Source organism: Trachymyrmex cornetzi, unplaced genomic scaffold, assembly GCF_001594075.2.
Source record: "Trachymyrmex cornetzi isolate Tcor2-1 unplaced genomic scaffold, Tcor1.1 scaffold557, whole genome shotgun sequence".
NCBI lineage: Eukaryota > Metazoa > Arthropoda > Insecta > Hymenoptera > Formicidae > Trachymyrmex > Trachymyrmex cornetzi.
The window spans coordinates 184,614-206,673 of NW_017299868.1; the positions used below are offsets into that span (position 1 = coordinate 184,614).

General features: G+C 34.8%; 1 protein-coding gene and 1 long non-coding RNA gene across 2 annotated transcripts in view; one reads left to right on the forward strand and one right to left on the reverse strand.

Moving 5' to 3' along the window:
- The first annotated feature begins 2,309 nt into the window (after positions 1–2,309).
- LOC108765847 (fatty acid synthase) overlaps positions 2,310–22,060 on the forward strand; it is a 42,812-nt gene continuing 23,061 nt past the window's right edge. Inside the window, exons 1-3 of the mRNA XM_018514697.1 lie at positions 2,310–2,344; positions 2,410–2,600; positions 16,037–16,287. Of these exons, the coding sequence (XP_018370199.1) occupies positions 2,435–2,600; positions 16,037–16,287 (417 nt within the window). The 5' untranslated portion in view covers positions 2,310–2,344; positions 2,410–2,434. The remainder of the gene's footprint in view (positions 2,345–2,409; positions 2,601–16,036; positions 16,288–22,060) is intronic.
- LOC108765849 (uncharacterized) overlaps positions 12,034–22,060 on the reverse strand; it is a 14,176-nt gene continuing 4,149 nt past the window's right edge. Inside the window, exons 2-3 of the long non-coding RNA XR_001940341.1 lie at positions 12,517–12,522; positions 12,034–12,044 (exon numbers count right to left, since the gene is read on the reverse strand). This is a non-coding gene — a long non-coding RNA (uncharacterized LOC108765849). The remainder of the gene's footprint in view (positions 12,045–12,516; positions 12,523–22,060) is intronic.

Sequence of the window (22,060 nt, forward strand, 5' to 3'; positions counted from 1 at the left end):
CCCCCCCCCCCCCCACTTTAGCCCCGTGGCTTAGAACCGGCCTACTTATACTAATCGCGGCCATCACAAATAATACGATTATATTAGGTACTAAATAAACAAAAAACATTTTGCCTATTTTTTTTTTTATTTACTATCTTTTTTTGCTTTAGCATAATACTAAAAACTAAAATATTATAGGTATAATAAAATACCGTAAAATTAAACGTAAGTATGTAAAATGTTAATAAAAGATAAAAATGTGCAAAGATAAATATCTTTCTAAATATCTTGTATTTAATTTATATTCTATCTTAGCATTCTGTCTTAGAAGCCTGTTTTAACATTAAAAAAAATTTAATTATGCAGAAGACAGGCTTATTCATTGATTTTGACGAAATTAAGGTCATTCGATGCATTTTTGCACGAAATGAATGAATCTAACAGATTTCCTTACCTCCAAAGTCATCAACTTTAACCATTTAATAACTCGGTTCGCCGGGCAGAGCGAAACTTATTTTTCTGTCAGATTTGTTTATTTCGTGCAAAAATGCATCGAATGACTAATTTTATCAAAATCGGTGAGTAGACCCGTCTCCTGCATAATTACAAAAAGAGTAACGAAAAGTAACGATTTTTAGCGGTAACGCGTTACTTTTTAGAATCGGTAACGAGTAACAGCAACGAGATAATTTTTACCTGAAGTAACGGTAACGATAATTTTAAAAAGTAACTTTCCAATTCTGGAATTACTGAACTAAAACTGCTCACCTGCGAGTAATACGCCAATGAGAACAAGTGCGTGAAATCAATGTTTATATCGCGTGAACAATCTAAGTGAAATCCACGTGAACAGTCGAGCGGTCTGCTCGACTACAGTTTACGTGAATTCCAATTGGATAATCCACGTGACAGAAGTGATAGGTCGATTTCACATATCTATTCGCATCAGGTTTTCTCCTTTTCCCTTTCTTTTTTGGTTTTTCTCTCTCTTTTAAACGGAAACACTTTAACCCTCGGACAGCGAACGTTGTGATACTCGCACGCGCGGCGGATGCAAGGTCAAATGTGACCCAAGAGTGATAGTGTTTTAGAACGTTTAAAAAGCAGTTTTTTTATCGTAATCCCTAGTGAAAATTTTTCTTATAATTTTTATACGAATTGAAACATTTTTCAGAAATATTCAGAAATATTTGGACAATTCACATCTCTCAAAATTTTTCATACATGTAAATTTTGAAATATTATGAGATTTCTCATCCCATAATTTTTAAAAATTATTTTTTAATTTTTTAGATTTTATAATATATCATTAGAAATTATATTTACAAAAAATCTTAGAAATCTTACGATATTTTATAATTAACATACATGGAAAATTCTGAGAAAAGATGTAGATTTTCTGAGAAGTATTCCAATTCGTATAAAAAATATGAGAAAGTTATAAAATTATATAGAAATTCTGAAAAATTATATGAAAAATTCTGAGAAAAATTTTTTAATTATTTCAAATATGTAGAAGGTGAATAAAAATACATTTATCATAGAAACAAATATCCATTTATTCATTTTCTTCATAACACAACAGTTGAAGAAAGTAAAGAACTCTAAGACTCACAAGTCTCGCGAGACCCTCCGGCGGAAGGTTAAATTACAAAGTTATAGAAGCAAAGCTTAAAAAGACGATATACACTGCTAAAAGTTCGAGTCTACATACAAAATTTAAGAATATTCTAGTAAAATACTCTTTCTCTCAAATTTTAATTCATACTTACTCAAAAGTTTCCTTAATTTAAAAGTAAATAGACATTTAGCACAGTGATAATTAACACATATCATTATTCAAAAAAAAAAAATTTCAAGAAAATACATAAATTATAATCTCTTTACTAAAATCAAGCTGTATAGATTATTTTAGCAAATAAATAGAAAAGTCTTTCATTCGAAAGAAACAAACAAACATGTATCTAAATTAGTAAAAGAACTAATTAAATAAAGCTGCTTTGTGAAAAAAGTATCTCATAATTTTTAATGCTTTTTTTTGTAAAAAATTTTGTAAGATATTTTTTTGAAAACTTAAAACATTTTATATTAGTTTTCATTTTATTATAAGATAATGAGTAAAATAATAAAAATATATTATAACCCATAAATTTGGTTTTTTATGCAGAGTACACGTCTTTAATTGATCAATTGTCTTAAACTTTTAGTCGGCAATGTAGATGAGACAAAAAGTAACGTCATAATAACCCTGCATTGTAAGAGTTGACGTTTATATAAAGAGTGATTTGTCGTAAAAGGCTCAGTCATTTTTTTATCTGCAACTCAAACGATACTGTAGTAATATTGTGAATATCAAAACCAGGTATAATCAATAGCATGAATAAAAAAAATAATATATTGTATAAAATACCTATAATATTTTTCTAGATTATTTGAGAAAATAATAAAAACCATGGAAGAAACATGTAGATCGTGGAATGATATTGATTCCGGCGAGGAGATCGTTATATCTGGTATTGCTGGCAGATTTCCTGATTCAGATAACATGAATCATTTACGAGAAAACCTGTTCAATAAAATTGATCTTGTTAGAGCAGATCATAGCCGGTGGGAAAAGGGTGATTAATTCATATTTACAATAATATATATTATATTTTTATATTTATTCTTGATTTGTAGATAGCAAGGAAAGTTACTTTATAAAAATAGCTGTTTACCATTACCATGCATTTTTTGCAAAATAACTTATTATTGTTACCGTTATTCAAAAAAAGTTGTTGCATTCGTTTGTCTCTAGTTGCGATAAAGAACTACAGTCTCTATAATATGTTACATTTGCTGTCTCTGTAAGTTATAATTCTATTAATTTTTGGTTGCTACTTGTTTTTTAATTTACACGCAATCAATTTTATGTGACTAATTACGTTGACACAGTTTGACCATTAATCCATGAACATCTACATTGCTTTTGATTCTGGAACATTGATGATTTTAACTGACTCCACCATTTCTTGCTAGTAACTGACGAATTGGCTTCCAAAAGCTGAACTTCATTGACATACTTTGACTTCATGACTGTTAATTAAGGAGCATTATGGTGTATTCTCACACCAAAATGAAAAATTCTAACAGAAAGTGAAATAAAGTACTCATATAATTATTGCGATATTTTATTAAAATATAAAAAGTTAATTGAATTTATACGAGGTGTGATCAAAAAGTAAGGTGACTTTTGAATTTCGCGCGCTCTGTACACTCTAATTTCAAAATTTTTTTTTGTTGTGTTGGTACACTCGTCACGATCATATGTTTACAGTTTTGAGTATATAGCATGTGTTGTTTTTATGTGAGAGGCATAAAGATTAGACTCGTGTTTGCGTGCTCGGCGATTTTTTGCTGTTGAAAATAATGGAGCAGAGAGTTTGTATTAATTTTTGTGTAAAAAATGGTATTAAGTGTTCAAAAACTCTTGAAATGTTGACAGTGGCGTACGGTGAGTCAACTTTGAGCAAAAAAAAATTTATTCTTGATTTGTAGATAGCAAGGAAAGTTACTTTATAAAAATAGCTGTTTACCATTACCATGCATTTTTTGCAAAATAACTTGTTATTGTTACCATTATCCAAAAAAAGTTGTTGCATTCGTTTGTCTCTAGTTGCGATAAAGAACTACAGTCTCTATAATATGTTACATTTGCTGTTTCTATAAGTTATAATTCTATTAATTTTTGGTTGTTACTTGTTTTTTAATTTACACGCAATTAATTTTATGTGACTAATTACGTTGACACAGTTTGACCGTTAATCCATGAATATCTACATTGCTTTTGATTCTGGAACATTGATGATTTTAACTAACTGACTCCACCATTTCTTGCTAGTAACTGACGAATTGGCTTCCAAAAGCTGAACTTCATTGACATACTTTGACTTCATGACTATTAATTAAGGAGCATTATGGTGTATTCTCACAACAAAATGAAAAATTCTAACAGAAAGTGAAATAAAGTACTCATATAATTATTGCGATATTTCATTAAAATATAAAAAGATAATTGAATTTATACACAGCAGAGAAGAGCTAAGTAAAACTCAAAACGTTGTGTAAAAATGTCATCGTAGAACAATAAAATATGTTTTTATTACACAGCTGAGAAGGGCTAAGTAAAACTCAAAACGTTGTGTAAAAATGTCATCGTAGAACAATAAAATATGTTTTTATTTATCGGTCATCTTAACATTGCTCGTTTAATATAACAGACCTTGTATTTTAATTTGTTATTGCTTAGCAGTTTATACGAGCGTGTAATAAAAACTTTAGTTTCAAATTCCTTTACTTTTCTTTGAATTTTTGATGACTTTTTTTTATAGAGACATTCACTTGTTTATGTCGCTAATTGACTAGTTTAAAATCTACACTGTATCGGGTTGCACATTTCGACCGATTTTGCCTACTGTCATCTCTACTCCTTTTGTTTCATAACATTTATTACCGTATTCATAATCCTTTCTTGAAGAATGAGGATTCCTATTTTCTGGTTCCTCATTCACGTTTCACAAACCTTCCTTAATCAAACAAGGAGCCTTGTTAGCTTCCTTTTCTCAAGAGAAGTTACGAGTTTTCTTGAAGACGAGATGCAACTTTCTTCATAACCTCCAAATTTATTAGGTGCTTGAATTAATTCTCGCTGCTGACCGGGAGAGGTCAGTATTTGTGCTATTTCAACATAACCGAAAGTGACTGCTGATGTATATAAAAATATTGTCAATAGGCTTTAATAATCAGTATGTAACATTTGATCGGATGCAAAGAACACAATTTTTTATCGCATTAAAAACGTCGGATTTCGTACCAAAAAAAAGCATTTACGGGAAGGATTACTTTTCTGTTTTAAAGTTAAGAAATCTGCTGCTGAAAGTCATCGTTTATTAGTGGAAGCTTATGGGGAGCATGCTCTATCTGAAACAACTTCTAAATATTGGTTTAGAAAATTCAGAAACAACGATTTTAACGTGAATGACAAAGAGCGTTCTGGTCAGCCGAAAAAGTTTGAAGATGGAAAATTGGAGGCATTACTTCAAGAAGATTCATGTCAGACGCTCAAAGAGTTGTCGAAAATATTAAATGTCGATGAATCAACCATTAGCAAACGTTTAAAAGCATAGGAATGAGCCAGAAGCTTAAAAAACTAGGTCCCACATGAGAGAAAGAGACATTGCGAAATTACTGCTTCAAAGTCAAAAACGGAAGGCGTTTTTGCATTGAATTGTGACTGACGATGAAAAATGGATTCGTTACGACAATCCTAAGCGCATGGGTGCATCCCGGCGAATCATCAACATCAACACTTGCAAAACAGGATATTCATGGAAAGAAAGTCATGCTGTGCATTTGGTGGGATCAAGTCGGTTTAGTGTACTATGAGCTGCTGCAGTCGAGTCAAACCATCAATGCTACCGACGGCAATTATTCAATTTAAATCGCAGAGCACTCAAAGAAAAACGCCAAAAGACATGACAAAGTTATTCTTTTTCATGACAACGCTAGATCACATGTTGCAAAACCAGTGAAAGAAATCTTGGAGACACTTGAAGATGGAATGTCTTACCCACCCGCCTTATTCACTAGACGTTGGTCCTTCAGATTATCATTTGTTTCAGTCGATACAGCATGATCTTTCTGAGCAGCACTTCAGTTATTTCGAAGATATTAAACAATGATTCGATGACTAGATCGCCTCGAAAGAATTTGAATTTTTCTACCGCGGAATTTGTTACCCGAAAAGCGGGAAGAGGTTGTAGCTTTCGATGGACAATATTGTGAATAAAAATACCAGGTGCCTTTTTGATAAAATAAACATAAGTTTTTGTAGAAAAAAACAGCGAGAATTAATTCAAGCACCTAATATAGTTCGTCACACCGGTCTTTTTATTTTCGATAGCTTTTTCTTCAGAAATAAGCTGCGTCAAAACTATTTCCTCCTTCTCCGTATAATAAGCATTATAGTTTTGTCTTTGTCCATTATTGTTGCAAAATGCTTGAGCATGATTTTATTTAATCAACAATGCCTTTATAACCTTTATTCGTAATTCATGATCTTAGAAAGTTTGCATATATTTATATATTCTACTATATATGACATGCTGCCTTCAGTAGGTTACTAAAATCCCTAAAATATTCCTTCCTTCGGGAAGGAAAACTTGAAATCTGTTTATGAAACAAGGAAGTCTTGGAGAATCGAGGAATCCTTCATGGAGGCCTCCTCAACTCTTAAAATAAAGAAGGATTATAAATATGGATGTTACACTGCGCGTTGAGATATAGAACGCTCGAGTTCCGGGACGATATTAGCTGTAAATCGTACAAGGTACTGCAAGCCATAGGACTTTGAAACATATTGCCCCGTGTTCACTGTTTACAGAGTTTTATTATTATTAGTATTATTATTAAATCTGTATAACAAATCAAACAAACCAAAACTCCTTACAAATCAAAGAATTGGAAAGAATACGGGCGTTAGGAGTCAGGCGCAGAAGACGTCGCGCAAATAATACACCTATGAAGTTTGGAACTTCCCCATTCAACAAACGTGCTTACATGTTTCGGCTCATTCCTGAGCCCTCCTCAGAGCAAACGCAAACTGACATATATAAACTAAAAGTTATCCTGTCATGGTAAGCTCCCCTACATCGAGAATTCAAACGCCAGAATTAAACAAAAAGAAAGAAAAGGAAAATGAAAAAGAAGGGAAATATTAAAAATATCGAATTAGATAATATAGAAACTAATTTATCAAAAAACTTTAAGAATATAATTAATTATCCCGAAAATAAGGACGTTCACCACGGTTACAAAGAATCACATCGCAAACATTACCATGAATAATTCAAAAACCAGCTCCTGACACGCCGGCCAGTCGGTATCGGACACAGTGAGTCATTTTCCAATTATCAGCTAGTATTTTTCGAGATAACAAATGGAAAAATCTAACACTAAAACGTTAGTCAATTCCAAGAAAATGAAATTGCAAAGTAGGAAAGTCAGTGTCGTTCGTACACAGTGGTAGGTCCTTCTGACAAGATTTTTGATCACTTTGCAATTTCATTTTCTTGGAATTGACTAACGTTTTAGTGTTGGATTTTTCCATTTGTTATTTCGAAAAATACTAGCTGATAACTGGAAAGTGACTCACTGTGTCTGATACCGACTGGCCGTCGTGTCAGGAGCCAGTTTTTGAATTATTCATGGTAATGTTTGTGATGTGGTGCTTTGTAATCGTGGTGAGCGTCCTTATTTTCGGGATAATTAATTATATTCTTAAAGTTTTTTGATAAATTGGTTTCTATATTCTCTAATTCGACATTTGCAGATAAATCTAGGTATCTAGATATCTGCAATAAATCAGTCTAATTTAAAAAATTTTAAAAAGGGAACAGAAAACTGCTACGTCCACGTCGTTGTTCCTGGGTTACGCTAAAAGTAGTTTCTTGAGAAGTAATTAATGAGTAATTAAAAATAATGAGAAGTTTTAAGATTAATTTCGAGTATTAACAATGAAAACGTGGTATTTTTATTGCAGAATCGTAAGCATGGGTTCTCAGTAAGAGAAATCGAAGAAATTGAATTTCGTCGATTACAGCGCCATCTATCATGAATCGAGACAAATGTTTCAGACAAATCTTATGTGCTTTTAGCCAAAGATTCCGAATATGCAATAAAAAATAGAGTTCCCATTTAAGATTTCAAACTTGCCCCACCGCCCAGGGGGCGAGGTGGGGGGGCTGATTTTAACGTCAGTGTATGTCACCCTCGGAATGATGAAATATTGATTCTTAACATTTATTCTTAGTGTGCTTATTTTTCGAGCTATTTGAAAGTTTCAGGTTAAAAAATCACCCTGTATATATAAAATATATACATATAAATATATATTTTTAAATATATTTTGAAGTGCTACTTTTGATTTTCTAACATTCAAATAATATTAATAATAATAATAAAACTGTAAACAGTGAACGCGGGACAATGTTTGCAGATTCGAACTGTGGATTATCTAGAAGAATACAACAGTAGCAACAAACGCTCACGAATTCACTCTGCAGCAGTTGAGTCTGCGACCAATATATTACAAAGTCCTATAGCTCTATAGTGCCATGTATTTTCAGCTTCACAGCTAATATCCTCGAACTCGATCGTTCTATATATCTGCAGTCTAAATACTATGAAACAAAAAGAGTAGATATGAAGATAGGCAAAATCGATCAAAATGTGCAACTCGGCTTCAGGTTTGATCTATAGTGTAATGGTTAATCAGAACATTATCAAAAAACTTATGCACTTTTTATACACATGTCATATACCTATATGACAAAACGATAAAAATAACGATTATATTCGTCACCGTTATCCCAAAAATGTATTTATATTACCATTGACGTTACGAATAAGGAAATGTACATTTATTACTAAAAAAAAAAGTAATTAAGATAAACATCCCAGTGAACGGACATGTATCTATGTCCGGACACTTACACAAAATTTATTATTATTAATCTCAAATGCTTTTTTTTATTACTATATTACAATTCATTTGCATTTGAAGATTATAATTAAATTATAATATGTTAAATTATAATATTACGTTTTAAAAAGCGTATTTGTGTGTGTGTGTGTGTGTGTGTGTGTGTGTGTGTGTGTGTGTGTGTGTGCGACTAATATTAACTTAAATAAATAAAGTGTTGTGTAAATGTCTGGACATAGGTACTGGGACCGGACAATACCTATGTCCGGACAGTTATATACAAAATTTTATTTAAATTAATATTAGTCTCAAATGCTTTTTACTTTCAAGATTAATTTAAATTAGTTGTCTTTTGTCATTAAACATCTATTTATATTAATATTTCTCGTCAGCATACTAATTTTCTAATTGTGGTCGGACAATTATGTCCGGCTACATTGACGCATTCTATATTATTTATTTAAATATTTTAATTAATAATTGTTATAAGTGGGTTCAAATAATTTTTCCTTGCTTAAAGGTGTCTTGAGTTTTCAAACGAATATTTATATTAAATACAAATATTTATATTAAAAACCTTTCTGATATTATTGTATAAATTATATTATTTATGACAATCTACGCTTAAACGTTCGTATTCGTTTGAAATTAATGCAATACAATGTTAATGAATTTGCACTATCTTTTCGTTTTTATTGTTTTTCACAAATTTCTTTGTCACGCATCACAATGAAATGTTCGCATTAATATGCCGCAAAGTGTTACGACGAATATCGTTCGTATTATCGACACGCACTATGTCACGACGAGTATCGTTCGTTCGTATAAATTTCGTTTTACTGATATCGACGACGCCTAGGGGCTAATGCCCTGAGTCGATCAGTGAAAACGTTCAAAGGCTGTTGCCCAGATATTTAAGGGCTGTTGCCCATATATTTAGCAAGCCTGGTACGGAAACTCACGACAATGCTTAAAGAGAATATCTCTTGAGTCGCGATCGGCTCGAAAGACACGGCTACATCGAGAAATGATTCCGAAGTGAATTCTACCACGGTCGCGAGATGATAAAGCGACGAATACCGGTGTAACAATCACGACGCGATGGTAGGGATCGCACCCCCAGCCGAAAACAGATCCTAATTGGTCGTTCGCGGATCACGCTGCTAGCAAGCATGAACGCACGTGAAACCCCTTCGCGACAGTACGACGCCGTGATCCGTTTTTTTTGTTGTTGCCGATGACAAATACGTGTTAGCCTATAAGTATATGTATGCCTTGTGTCAAATGCCGCCGTACCAAATTTACTGCGTATCGTCATGCATGACATAAAAAGAGCTCAAATATAACAGTTCGATTATTAGGACATTTACTTTATACCGATAAAGATATTATACAAAAATAACGCATTACTTAATTCTTAACGCTGATAGACAGAATATGCCACTCCTTTTGCATGTCAATATGTAATTACATATTTAATATGTCGTCAAAATGTTTTGAATTATTCTTTTTACATATAAATTTATTAAGAACCGATATTTCAAGTAAACATCATTATAATCAATCCATTGTTTTAAATTCTAAACGACATCAAAGTCCTTGAACTCGTACCCGGCATTCAGTATTGATTTTGCATCGTTTGATTACGACCTATTTTGCTTAATGAAAATATTTATTCAGAGTGATGATTAAAAAAGTTGAACAAGTTGAGAAAGCTAAATAGCCAAATAGCCAAATCTGTAGAAACCAGATTTTTTTAATGTTTGCTACACACTATGTCAACAAAATAATAACAGAATTAGATGTACATAATATTATTGACAGACTGCTAGAAAAGACGTAACAGAATCTGCAAGCATCACATAATGTCGCACAGTGGGGACAAATAGGAATTTACTGTTCAAAAATCGCTACAGACCGTAATTCTTAACCGATCGAGACGTTTTTTTTTTTAAAATTAATTGTTAATAAATGTCAAAGAAAACTATTAAGTTGGATTTTTAAAAAAGGTCCCATGAAATGTGATATTAATGATGCAATATTAATAATTATCTGAAAATTGTACTGTTGTGTAACCAGAAATAATTAATTTGAACTAAAGTTGCTATTGCACTAAACTATAGTACATAAGGATTTTAGCGGACTCACAGAATGCAAATGTGATGTTAGAATTAAGATATGACTATTGACAGATGTTTAATCAATCTCACTGTTAACTTTAAATAAAATTAATATTTTGGCCGAACATATTCTGTTACTTGAAATACTATGTACCTTTTTTTGGTATTTATTTATTTATTTGTTCATATTCAGTATTTAGTACAAGATTTATTGTACTAAAACAATATAATATACAATAAATATTTCATAACATCTATAATAAATGTTTATAATCTATGCAATTTGAGGCCACAAAAATATTTAAAAAATATTTAAAATAAGCCTTATAAATATTTATAAACATTTTGTAAATATTTTATAAATATTGTGTGCTGTCTGGATAGACAGTTATCGGAGGAAGCTGCAGAAGCTCAGAATAAATATTTCAAACATTTCCGTCTTTACAATACAAAAAAATGTTCTTGTTTACTAAACAAAGATATTATGCACAGACTTCTAATTTCTTCTGATCCATTCAACAACTTTCCATAGGAGACTGTAGATAAAAAAGATAAAGGCTTTGGATAAAGGATTGATTCTGAAGCAGAAAATTTATTAAAAAAAGAATAACTGTATAATATCTTTGACTATAACATCTTTTAATAACACTATAAAACGCTATCTTTTCCAGTTTAGCGATAGATTAAAAAAATACAAAATAGAAAAGAAATACAAAAAATACGAAACACAAAAGAATATAAAAAATCAAAATTAAAAAAATAAATAAATAGGTGAATATAAACAAATATTTAACAAATAAATAAACAAGTATCGAAAAATACAAAGTATATAGTACTTTAAGTAATAAAATACATTCGGCCAAAACATGCATTTCATTTAAAGTTAACAGTGACAATGATAGCGCTTGGCAGGACCACATTGAACACAGCAAAACAATACTATGCAAACACTTTTTCAATTTATCACTTATGCGCGTTTGACACTTGTTGATGACACAACAAAATGGCATATACGTCTTTACACTACACACTGCATTGGTGTACCATCTGTTGTCTCAAATCCGCACTTCATACTTGTACACCTGGTATAATTCTTTTCCTCTTTTTTCCTCTACTCGTGCTGTTCTCTCTGGGGTTCCTCAGAGTTCCATTCTCGGACTCTTACTCTTTAATAATTTTGTATCTGATTTGTCTAATATTTCTCTGTCCTCCGAGCTCTTTATGTATGCAGATGATGTAATTCTTCTCAGATCCTTTCACCCATTTGATGCTTTAGCAACTTGTTCTGCTTTGAATTCAGACTTGAGATCTATTGCTGAATGGTCCGCTAATAATGCTCTGCATTTAATCCTTCTAAATCATCCTTGCTGATCGTTGGTTCCTCAACATTGTTATCCCGTATTCAGTCCTTCGATACTTCTCTTAATTCTATTCCAATTCCTCGTTCCTCTTCTATTAAGATTCTGGGTGTCGAATTGACTCTTCATGGTCTTTTGAGTCACATGTGACCGCCAAGTGTCGAGCTGCTTATGCTCGTCTACGTCTTCTTTATCCCCTCCGCCACATCCTTTCCTGTGCTCTCAAAAACTTCTCGCTTCTCAATTACTTATTATTTCTCTATTTGATTACGCTAATGTCGTCTACATTCCGGCTCTTAATCAGCATCTGCTAAATCGTGTACAGCGTATCCAAAATTCTTGTCTCCGCTTCTCCTATAGTGTCCATAAATACGAGCATATATCTCCATATTACCAGATATCTGGCTGGCTTAAAATTTGGCAACGTTTTATTCTCCACTTTTGCTGTCTTGTATTTTCTCTCCTTCGCTGCAATACTCCTCTATATCTGCGACGTCTCCTTCGCTTTAACTTAGAACATCATTTCTCTTTCAACTCTCACCTGATACCAAGATTGCTTATCCTTAACCATACATCGGTCCTCTAAATTCCGTGCTGCTTTCTCCTACATCTCTGTTAAATATTTTAATTCCCTTCCTGATTCAATAAAAACTTCTACCTCTCTTTCTTCTTTCCGTTCTGCTGCCTCGCGTTTCATCGCGTCACTCACGGTATTTAAACGAGACTGATGTAATTGGTGTGTTTGCGGGTGTATGAGCGTGTGTGAGCGTGTGTGTGGGTGTGAGAGAGAGAGAGAGAAAGAGAGAATGTGTGTGTGCGTATGTATGATTTAATTCTTATTGAATTATTGTCTTATTATAGTTTTGTTACTGGGGTAGGCTTTGTAACAGTAATTCTGCTGGTGTCTAACCATTTTGCAAGCTACTTTTCGTCTATTGCATTTATATGTTTTTCGTTAACTATATTCTGTTGTATCACGTGTCATATCTAATACTTAATATGTAGTCTTTTCATATAGCTTTGTAATAAACTAGATTAAATTAAATTAAACTACGAACCGTCATGAGCGTCACGAGAGTGAGTCGTTTTGAAGTGGTGTTCACACTGAGCTTCTTCCGGTGCATTAGGCGACGGCATGATTTCTTCTTGATGCCAAAACCGTTGTAGTAGATCGAGAAGTTCACAATCAAAAGAACACTGAAATCCGTTGATTGATTCTTGCGAGAGATGATTGTTATTGTTGGAGAGTTGCCCGAATAATATCCATTCGAGGGCGGTCTTTTGCGCGATCGGTGATTCGCCGTTGCCGCGGCGAATGCCACTTTCGAGAATTTACGCGTAGACACTTGCACTGAGAACTAAATCAATTTTTCCTGGCATTCGGTCCACAAAGCGGAGTCCGTCGATGTGTGGCCAGTGAGTGGATGCAATCTTCGTGGGTGGCAAGTAAACGGTGAGTTTCGGCAGCACAAGAACTTCCAGTTTGATAGAGAATGCCGAATTGATCCGCGAGATAATTTCGAGAGAGACCCTTCCGTTTGAGACGTCGAAAAGTTGTGCGCCGATTCCGAGAATCGCGACGGACGCGGGTTTACGTGATAACTTGAGAAGCTGCGCGGCGGACTCGGAGATAAACGAAGTTTCAGATCTTTGATCGAGTAATGATCGGGAAGTCCCCTTTAACTGGAATTGTTCTCAAGCTCGAGAGATAGCCGTAACTAGAGCGGTCGCGAGGAGCACTGGTGTGCGTCTAATTACGCGTAAATGTGCAATGTTACTGTACGTGTGAGGAGCGCAGGTTTGTCCGTTGGTTTGAGATGCTTCAGAGATGCCCGTGGTAGGACCGGTAGCTGTCGTAGTGGACGGTGTCGAGGCGTCGGATTCGACGATAGCTACGCGCAACGTTGAATGATGTTGCTTGCGACAAAACCGACAGCGTTTCAAAGTGCGACATGCCTTGAGGTGATGAGGTCCGAGACAATTAAAACGCAGATTTTTTGCAACAACAACCTCTCGTCGTTGATTCACAGTCTTCTCGAGGTACTTCGGACACGACGCGATATAATGTCCCGAGCTACACACTGCACACTGTGATACTGCAGCGGTAGTGGCGTATGCTCTTACATTTAACTGCGGACGTACCGACGTGAAATTTGAAGCTGGTTGTTTAAATAGCATTATGACTCGTTCGATAGATTCCAGAGTTTGCACGCGTCCAACCAGGAACTGCTCTAGATCACCGAAGGATGGGGACGTAGATTTCGCACCGAGAGTTGTTTCCCATTCCTTCAATGATTCGACGTCGAGTTTACCTTACTTTGGACCGCGCCGCGAGTAATCCGTGGAGATTCAAGCTTGTTGAGATTGCCGATAGAACGAGAAATGAGTCCGAAGAGATCGTTCTGTCGAGCAATGACGTCGGTCACAGTGGCCATTTTCGAGAATACTGAGAAACACTTGAGAGGTACGCACTTCACAAACGTTCACGACCTTGATGGTCGACGTGGCAAATCTCACTTGCACGCGCGAACGTTCAGAGTAAACGAACACCGCAAGTAGAGTTTGTCTGATACGACTGAGCGGGAGCGAATCGCGCTAGAGCAAGAGAATCGCGTTAGAGCGAAAGAATCGCGTTAGAGCGAGAGAATCGCGTTAGAGCGAGAGCGGCTCAGCAAGCACCGATATGCTAATACAACACCTCTGACAACGAAATTCGTGAACTCCGATAATCCGGCTCGAAGGACCAGCAATGTTGTGAGTATCGCGAAAGGAAATGGTACCAGAAAACCAGGTCCATTGGTGATGTCGAAATTATAACGAGGAGTCAGAAAGTGTTGAAAGAATAGAGACTTGGAGCAATATATATAACGCGATGTGCTGCTGAGCTTTATTCGAGAACAACTGAACGTCGTCGTTAAGCGATAGATATACACAGGTACCGAGAGGTAACCTTCGCTTCACGAGAAAAAAAAGAAAGGTTGCAAATGTATACATATATGTGACGCGAAGTAAACAGCTGATAAATAGACACTATCTCGAATTCTGACCGCGTCGGTACCGATAATAAGCGTGTTTTGAACAGAGTAGCTGTCGACCGAAATAAGCGTTGAAATTAACTCGACAATGAGCACAAGGATTTAACATAACGATTTATATGCTTCTGAAAATGCTATGACGATTTGAAAGGAATTAGCGCACTGAGTTTTTATTGAATTTAGTCCAAACAATAACTTTAATTCAAATAATTCACTTCTGGTTAACAGTAATTTTCAGATAATTATTAATATTGCACATTTCATGGGACCTTTTTTAAAAATCCAACTCCATAGTTTTCTTTGACATTTATTAACGATTAATATAAAAAAAAAACGTCTCGATCAAGTAAGAATTACGGTCTGTAGCGATTTTTAAACAGTAAATTTCCATTTGTCCCCATTGTGTGTCGGCAGGATCTGCTCAGTTTCTGCCAACAATTTGCCTTCACATTATATCGACAGGCGATGTTAACAGAACACAAGCCTAATGCGGACGCAGTTGATAGCAGACTGCCGTCATTTTCTGCTCAAACCTGCTAACAGTCTGCTAGAAGACTGCAGACATTTTGCTATCTGGGTATACTTCTAAGTTTTTTACGTCTCAAAAATCTGAATGTATTCAATATCGAATCCTACGGGGTGATCCCGATTGATCACGGCTCGATTGGACACCACCAATCACAGCGACCAGGTGCCTAGGAGCTTTGTAGTCTCAAGCGCTGTGAGTGGCTCGTGTCTAATTGAGCCGTGTCCAACTGGGTGCCATCCAAATCTTACAGCTAGCGGGCTGCTAGTAAAAAATTATTAAACATGTCTTTATTTTTAGGAATAATTGTTGTTTTTAAATAAATTTGTATGTAAAAATCGTTTTTGTACAAAAAAAACTGAAGCGTGATTCGGAATTTATTTGACAACCTATAGAATTTTAATCAAAGATAATGTACTCCAAAATTTAAATGATAAAAAAATGAACAAGAAATACAATAATATATTTGTATGAATATATCTATGTTTTATTAGACAATCCGGAATTACCAAAACGTATTGGAATAATTAACAACATGGAAAAATTTGATGCGGATTTTTTTGGATTATCTTTTGAACATGCACACACACTCACATGCGAAGCGAGAATGTTATTGGAGCATTCTTATGAAGCAATTATCGATGCAGGGATAAATCCAAAGCAATTACGAGGAAAAGATACTGCTGTTATTGTAGCGACATCTTTTATCGAAGTACAAGAAAAATTTTTATACCAAGATTTTCAGGTAAAAAAGATCATTGCTATATACATAGCAAATTATTAAGAATTTGAGGCTCTACCCTGGTGAAAATTTTTAACATAATTTTTATACGAATTGGAACATTTTTCAGAAATACTCAGAAATGTTCGGAAAGTTTACATCTTCTTTCAGAATTTTTCATACAAGTAAATTCGGAAATTTCTGAAATTTCTCATCCCATTGTGGCGACTCGCCACTAGAGGTCCACGGGACTCACTCGATTCGCGTAAGCACCGCGCCGCGCGAATTCCCTTTAAATAGAATATCATTCTGGATTCATTCCAGGTGTCTAAGGCAAGTCCCACACTACACCGCCTTACTGATGAGTCTAGTAGTGTGGGACCAGGACGAAACGCTGCGGCCGACCACAAAGCTTCGAGTCAGGCCTTCTTAGTGGACATTTCCACACCATAATTAAAAAAAATATTTTTTAATTTTTTAGATTTTATAACATTTCGTCAGAAATTATACTTACAAAAAATCTTAAAAATCTTACGATATTTTATAATTAACATATATGAAAAATTCTGAAATAAGATGTAGATTTTCTGAGAAATATTCCAATTCATATAAATAAATGTAAGAAAGGTATAAAATTATATAGAAATTCTGAAAAATTATATGAAAAATTCTGAGAAAAATTTTCACCAAGGTAGTGAAATAAATCAATTACATAAAGATGCCTTAAGAGCCAAAACACTGGATGTTCATGTGTATAAAATTACTTTATTCAATTGATCAACGCTAATTTGACAGACATTTCGATCTCCGCTTGAGATCCTTTTCGATGGAAAATTAAATAATCCAATAATTTAAGACAAATATTTCACTTATGCCCATTTCCACTAATGTAGATTAACTTTAATCAACTATTCTTTAGAACTAGAAAAAAAGTAAGACGAACTAGACGAAGAGTAAGTTAAACCGAGATTAAAGTTGATCTACATTAGTGGAAACGGGCATTAGTACGTAAACGCAAAGACATTATGTTTATGTGCAGAATCAGAGCCGAGTGCACCATGTTTCAACGTCACATCATCAAGCTTCCAGATTTACTAAATGAACAAATTTTATGTCACAAGAAAGGAATAAAAGATAAAGATCACAAAAACTTGAAAGAAAAGGACAATAGGAGTCAGGCGAAGATAAAATTACGCAAATTCCAAAAATATAGGAAGTAAAACTTCTTTAATACAAACAAACACTCTTACATGTTTCGGCTCACTTTCGAGCCCTCCTCAGAGACAATTACGTATTAGGTGTACAACTTTGCTTCTATCGTTTTCCTATAGATGGCTTTAGCGGTAAGTGGTGGTCGAAATAAATAGATCATAGACGTCATATAATAAACTTGGGCATCTGTCAACATAACCCCATAGAAACATTAGTCGATTTGTGTCTGCATCATAAAGTTATTCTTGATTGAAAATGTCAGTTTACGAGCCAAATTCTCGTCATTTGCGGGAGGTTTTAATTTTCTGCTTCAATATGAAGAAATCTGCGGCTGAGGCTCATCAAATGCTCTCAAATACTTATGGTGAGGCCGCTATTAGTGAAAGAACGTGTCGTGAGTTTCAACGCTTCAAGAACGGTGATTTTGACGTCGAAGACCGGCATAGCGATGGAAGAGAAAAGGTATTCGAAGATGCAGAATGGGAGGCATTACTTGATCAAGACTCGTGTCAAAATCAAGAAGAATTGGCACGATCATTGGGAGTGACTCAACAAGTCATTTCAAAACGCCTCAAAGTCATGGGAATGATTCAGAAGCAAGGAAATTGGGTGCCGTACGAGTTGAAGCCGAGAGATATTGAACGGCGTTTGTTTGCTTGTGAACAGCTGCTTAAAAGGCGAAGACGGAAGGGATTTCTACATCGCATTGTGACTGGGGACGAAAAATGGGTTCATTACGATAACCCCAAGCGCAGAAAATCATGGGGAGTCCCCGGCCATGCTTCCACGGCGACGGCCAAACCGAATATTCACGGCTCCAAGGTCATGCTCTGTATTTGATGGGACCAGCTCGGCATAGCGTATTATGAGCTGTTAAACCCGACTGAAACAATCACAGGCGATCGGTATCGAACGCAATTGATGCGTTTGAGCCGAGCATTGAAAGACAAACGGCCGCAATACAACAAGAGACACGATAAAGTGATTTTGCAGCATTACAATGCTTGACCCCATGTTGCGAAAGTGGTCAAGACATACTTGGAAACGTTGAAATAGGAAGTTCTACCCCACCCGCCGTATTCTCCAGACGTTGCTCCCTCTAGCTATCACTTGTTTCGATCAATGGCACACGGTCTGGCTGACCAGCACTTCCGGTCTTATGAAGAAGTAAAAAATTGGATCGATTCGTGGATCGCCTCAAAAGATGACCAGTTTTTTCGACGCGGGATTCGTACGCTGCCCGAAAGATGGGAGAAAGTAGTGGCCAGCGATGGACAATATTTTGAATCATAAATGTATAACCAGTTTTTACAATAAAGCCCCGAATTTGTTTGAACTAAGCTTTGAAACAAAAACAGTAGGAATGGGACAATAGGCACGATAAGCTGATTCTGCTACGTGACAACGCTATGTCACACGTTGCAAAACCGGTCAAGAAATACTTAGAAGGAGTGAAGTGGGAAATTCTGCCCCATCCGCAGTATTCACCGGACATTGCTCCTTCAGATTTCCATTTGTTCCGGTCCATGCTGTCGGCCCTTTCTGGAGAGCGATTCAATTCTTATGAAGATATCAAAAAATAGCTTGATAAATGGATCGCTTCAAAAGAACCAGATTTCTTCCTTCGAGGAATCTGTTTATTACCTGAAAGGTGGGGGGAGGTTGTCGCTTCTGATGGAGCATACTTTGAATGAACTTACTTTGTATTGTTTTGTTTAAATAAATACATCTTTTTCATTAAAAAAGGGCAGAAATTTATTCCCATACCCAATATTTCTCGTAAAGAGATAAAAAGAAAGGAGAATCGAATAATAAACTAAGTATACTTAAAATTTAGTTGAAAATTATTGATAATTATCCGAGCGTAAGGAGCCTCACAATGTTCAAAATGACATTGTATCACAAACATGATAATACTCAGCAACCTGTCACCTGAATACGTCGGCCAGTCAGCGTCAAACACAGTGAGTTAGTTTAATCTAATGCTAACAGATGAAATTATCAAACAAAAATCAATTCAAAAAGACCCTATTACTGTGCGTACTCAACGCTGATTAGACCTTTACGAATGACAACAACGCTATTTATAACCTATCAATTATCGGAAAGTAGGCCTTGGGTAACCCCTCCATATCCATTTGCAGGTTGAGTCCATCTCCTGATATGTATCATTTCCGAGATTAATTTTTTAGAGTGTCGTGGCTCTTGATCCAATATTGTGACGGTATCCCAATCGAAATCATGACCCTTTTGTAACCGATGTTCCGTTATAACGCTTCGAATAAACGTATTCCATCGGATGTGATTTCTATGTTCCGCTATTCTTACTTTCAGAGTTATCTTTGCGTTTGTCCCACATAACTTGCATCGCAACTTTTGCAAAAAATCTTATAGATCATACTCGACTTCTTATTACACGGCAAGGAATCCTTATGTACTCTAATGAATTCACTCGATTTGTTACTACTATAATATGCACAACGTCCGAATTATTCTCAACCGTTCTCCTCTTCCTACCAGCCATAATAAAATTCTTTAAACGATTGTTAATATTCTCAAAAATAAAATTTAGTGGATAATTATTTTTCAATAGGACTTTAATTATGAAACAAAAATTATTAAAATAAAACTTTCGATTCGAGAGTAAAACAACTTTATCGATTAACCCCACTATTGTACCTATTTTTTGAGAAACCGGATGCTGCAACCAAAAATTCAAATATCTACTCGAAAACGTCGGTTTATGATACCAATCAAACTCTATCACTTCACCCTCCCTGATAACTGTAACATCCAAAAAATTCAACCTATCACCCCCCACCCCCCCCTTCCAAAAAAAAACGGGTGCTGAGAATTAAAAATATCAAGAATGTCACTTACTGAGGAACCCGGTGCCGCCATGATTACCATGGTATATCGTCTACATATCTATAATAAAAAGGTAACCGAAACTGGATCTGGGACAATGCTCTATCCTCCAATCTTCTCATCACTAAATCTGCTATAACCGGGGACAACGGAAAACCCATTGGAGTACTGTAATTCTGCTTGCATATGACGTTGTCAAATACGAAATACGTAGAATCCAGAACAAATCGCAATGCCCTAACAAAATCACTTTCTGGTAAACAACAATCTCTAGAAATAAAGCACCAAGATTCCCTGATACAATCCATAGCACAATCGATTGGAACATTGGTAAAAAGGCTAACCACATCCAGCGACATTAACTGAAATTCATTACTCAAATATTTCCCATCCAGTTTATCAACTAATTTGAAATTATTATGAATATGACTATTAGCCTTGGGGATAATATTTATAATAATGCCATGCAATAATGTCTTTCAAGTTTTTGAATTTTAAGGAGTAACTCTTTATTAGAGGTTTTTATTTTACGTTATAAAGATTACATGATGATTGTCGTTGGGCGCATTATTAGAGATGTTGTTCATTTGAATGTTATAAATCATCCGACAATGTCTGTTACGAAAACATACCATGAAAGTGTGGAAAGAAAATATTGAAGAGAGGAAAATTAATAAAAAGTTATTAGTTACCGATAAAATGTAACTAAATAAAGTTAAAAAGTTAGGAGTCTAAAATGTAACTAAGTTAAGTTAAAATTAATTAACTTTTTAACTTTTTAACGGAATAAGTCAAGTCTAAAAGTTCCGTGTCTGTTTGTCAGGGTTGAGTAGTGCTAAATTAAAAAGTTAAAAGTTAAGTTAAAAAGTTAATTAATTTTAACTTAACTTAGTTACATTTTAGACTCCTAACTTTTTTACTTTATTTAGTTACATTTTATCGGTAACTAATAACTTTTTATTAATTTTTTTAAAGTTAAGGTCAGACACAATACGAGCCACACGTAACCAAAGATACGAATTCCGGTCAGTTTGCAGCACGCGATCAGCGCCTTTGGTGGCACTGATCGCGTGCTGTAAGTAGATATTCGCATCATTGGTTATGTGTTACGCCACTCTGTTCCGTATTGATGGATGGCGTTGTTGACGTCCTGCAAGTAAAGACTCTTTATTGTCCGCAAGCGGACACAAGTTTACATCACTGGTTCTAACTTGCAGGACTTGCAGGCTGCAAGTTGCAGCTTGCAGTAGTTTGTAGTGACTTGTACTTTGTAGTTTGCTGCTGTATTTATTCGGTTCTAATAATAAGAGTTTGAGGTTTTGTGCAAAAACTTAATGAGTGTTGACATTTTGATAATAGTGATTCGTCTACGTCAATTTTCAGTTCAAATGATTTGTCGCAATCCGTAGACCATTGCGAAAACGTGCTATGGTCTCACCTTAGCGATTTTTTCGAGTTGGACACTCACGATAAAAAAAGCGGAAAATTGTAATTTTTATGCTCATTATGTAAACCTAAGAAAAAATACATATCGACATCGATATCTTCAAACTCGAATTTGAAAATACACATCAAGGTAAGTTAATATAATAAAATAATAAATATATTAAAATCTAAATGTTTCCTAAAGAGTATGAACTATATATATATACAGGGTGGACCATCTGAAGTGATCCAGTCAAATATCTCGAAAACTAGTAGGGATAGAGAAAAATGT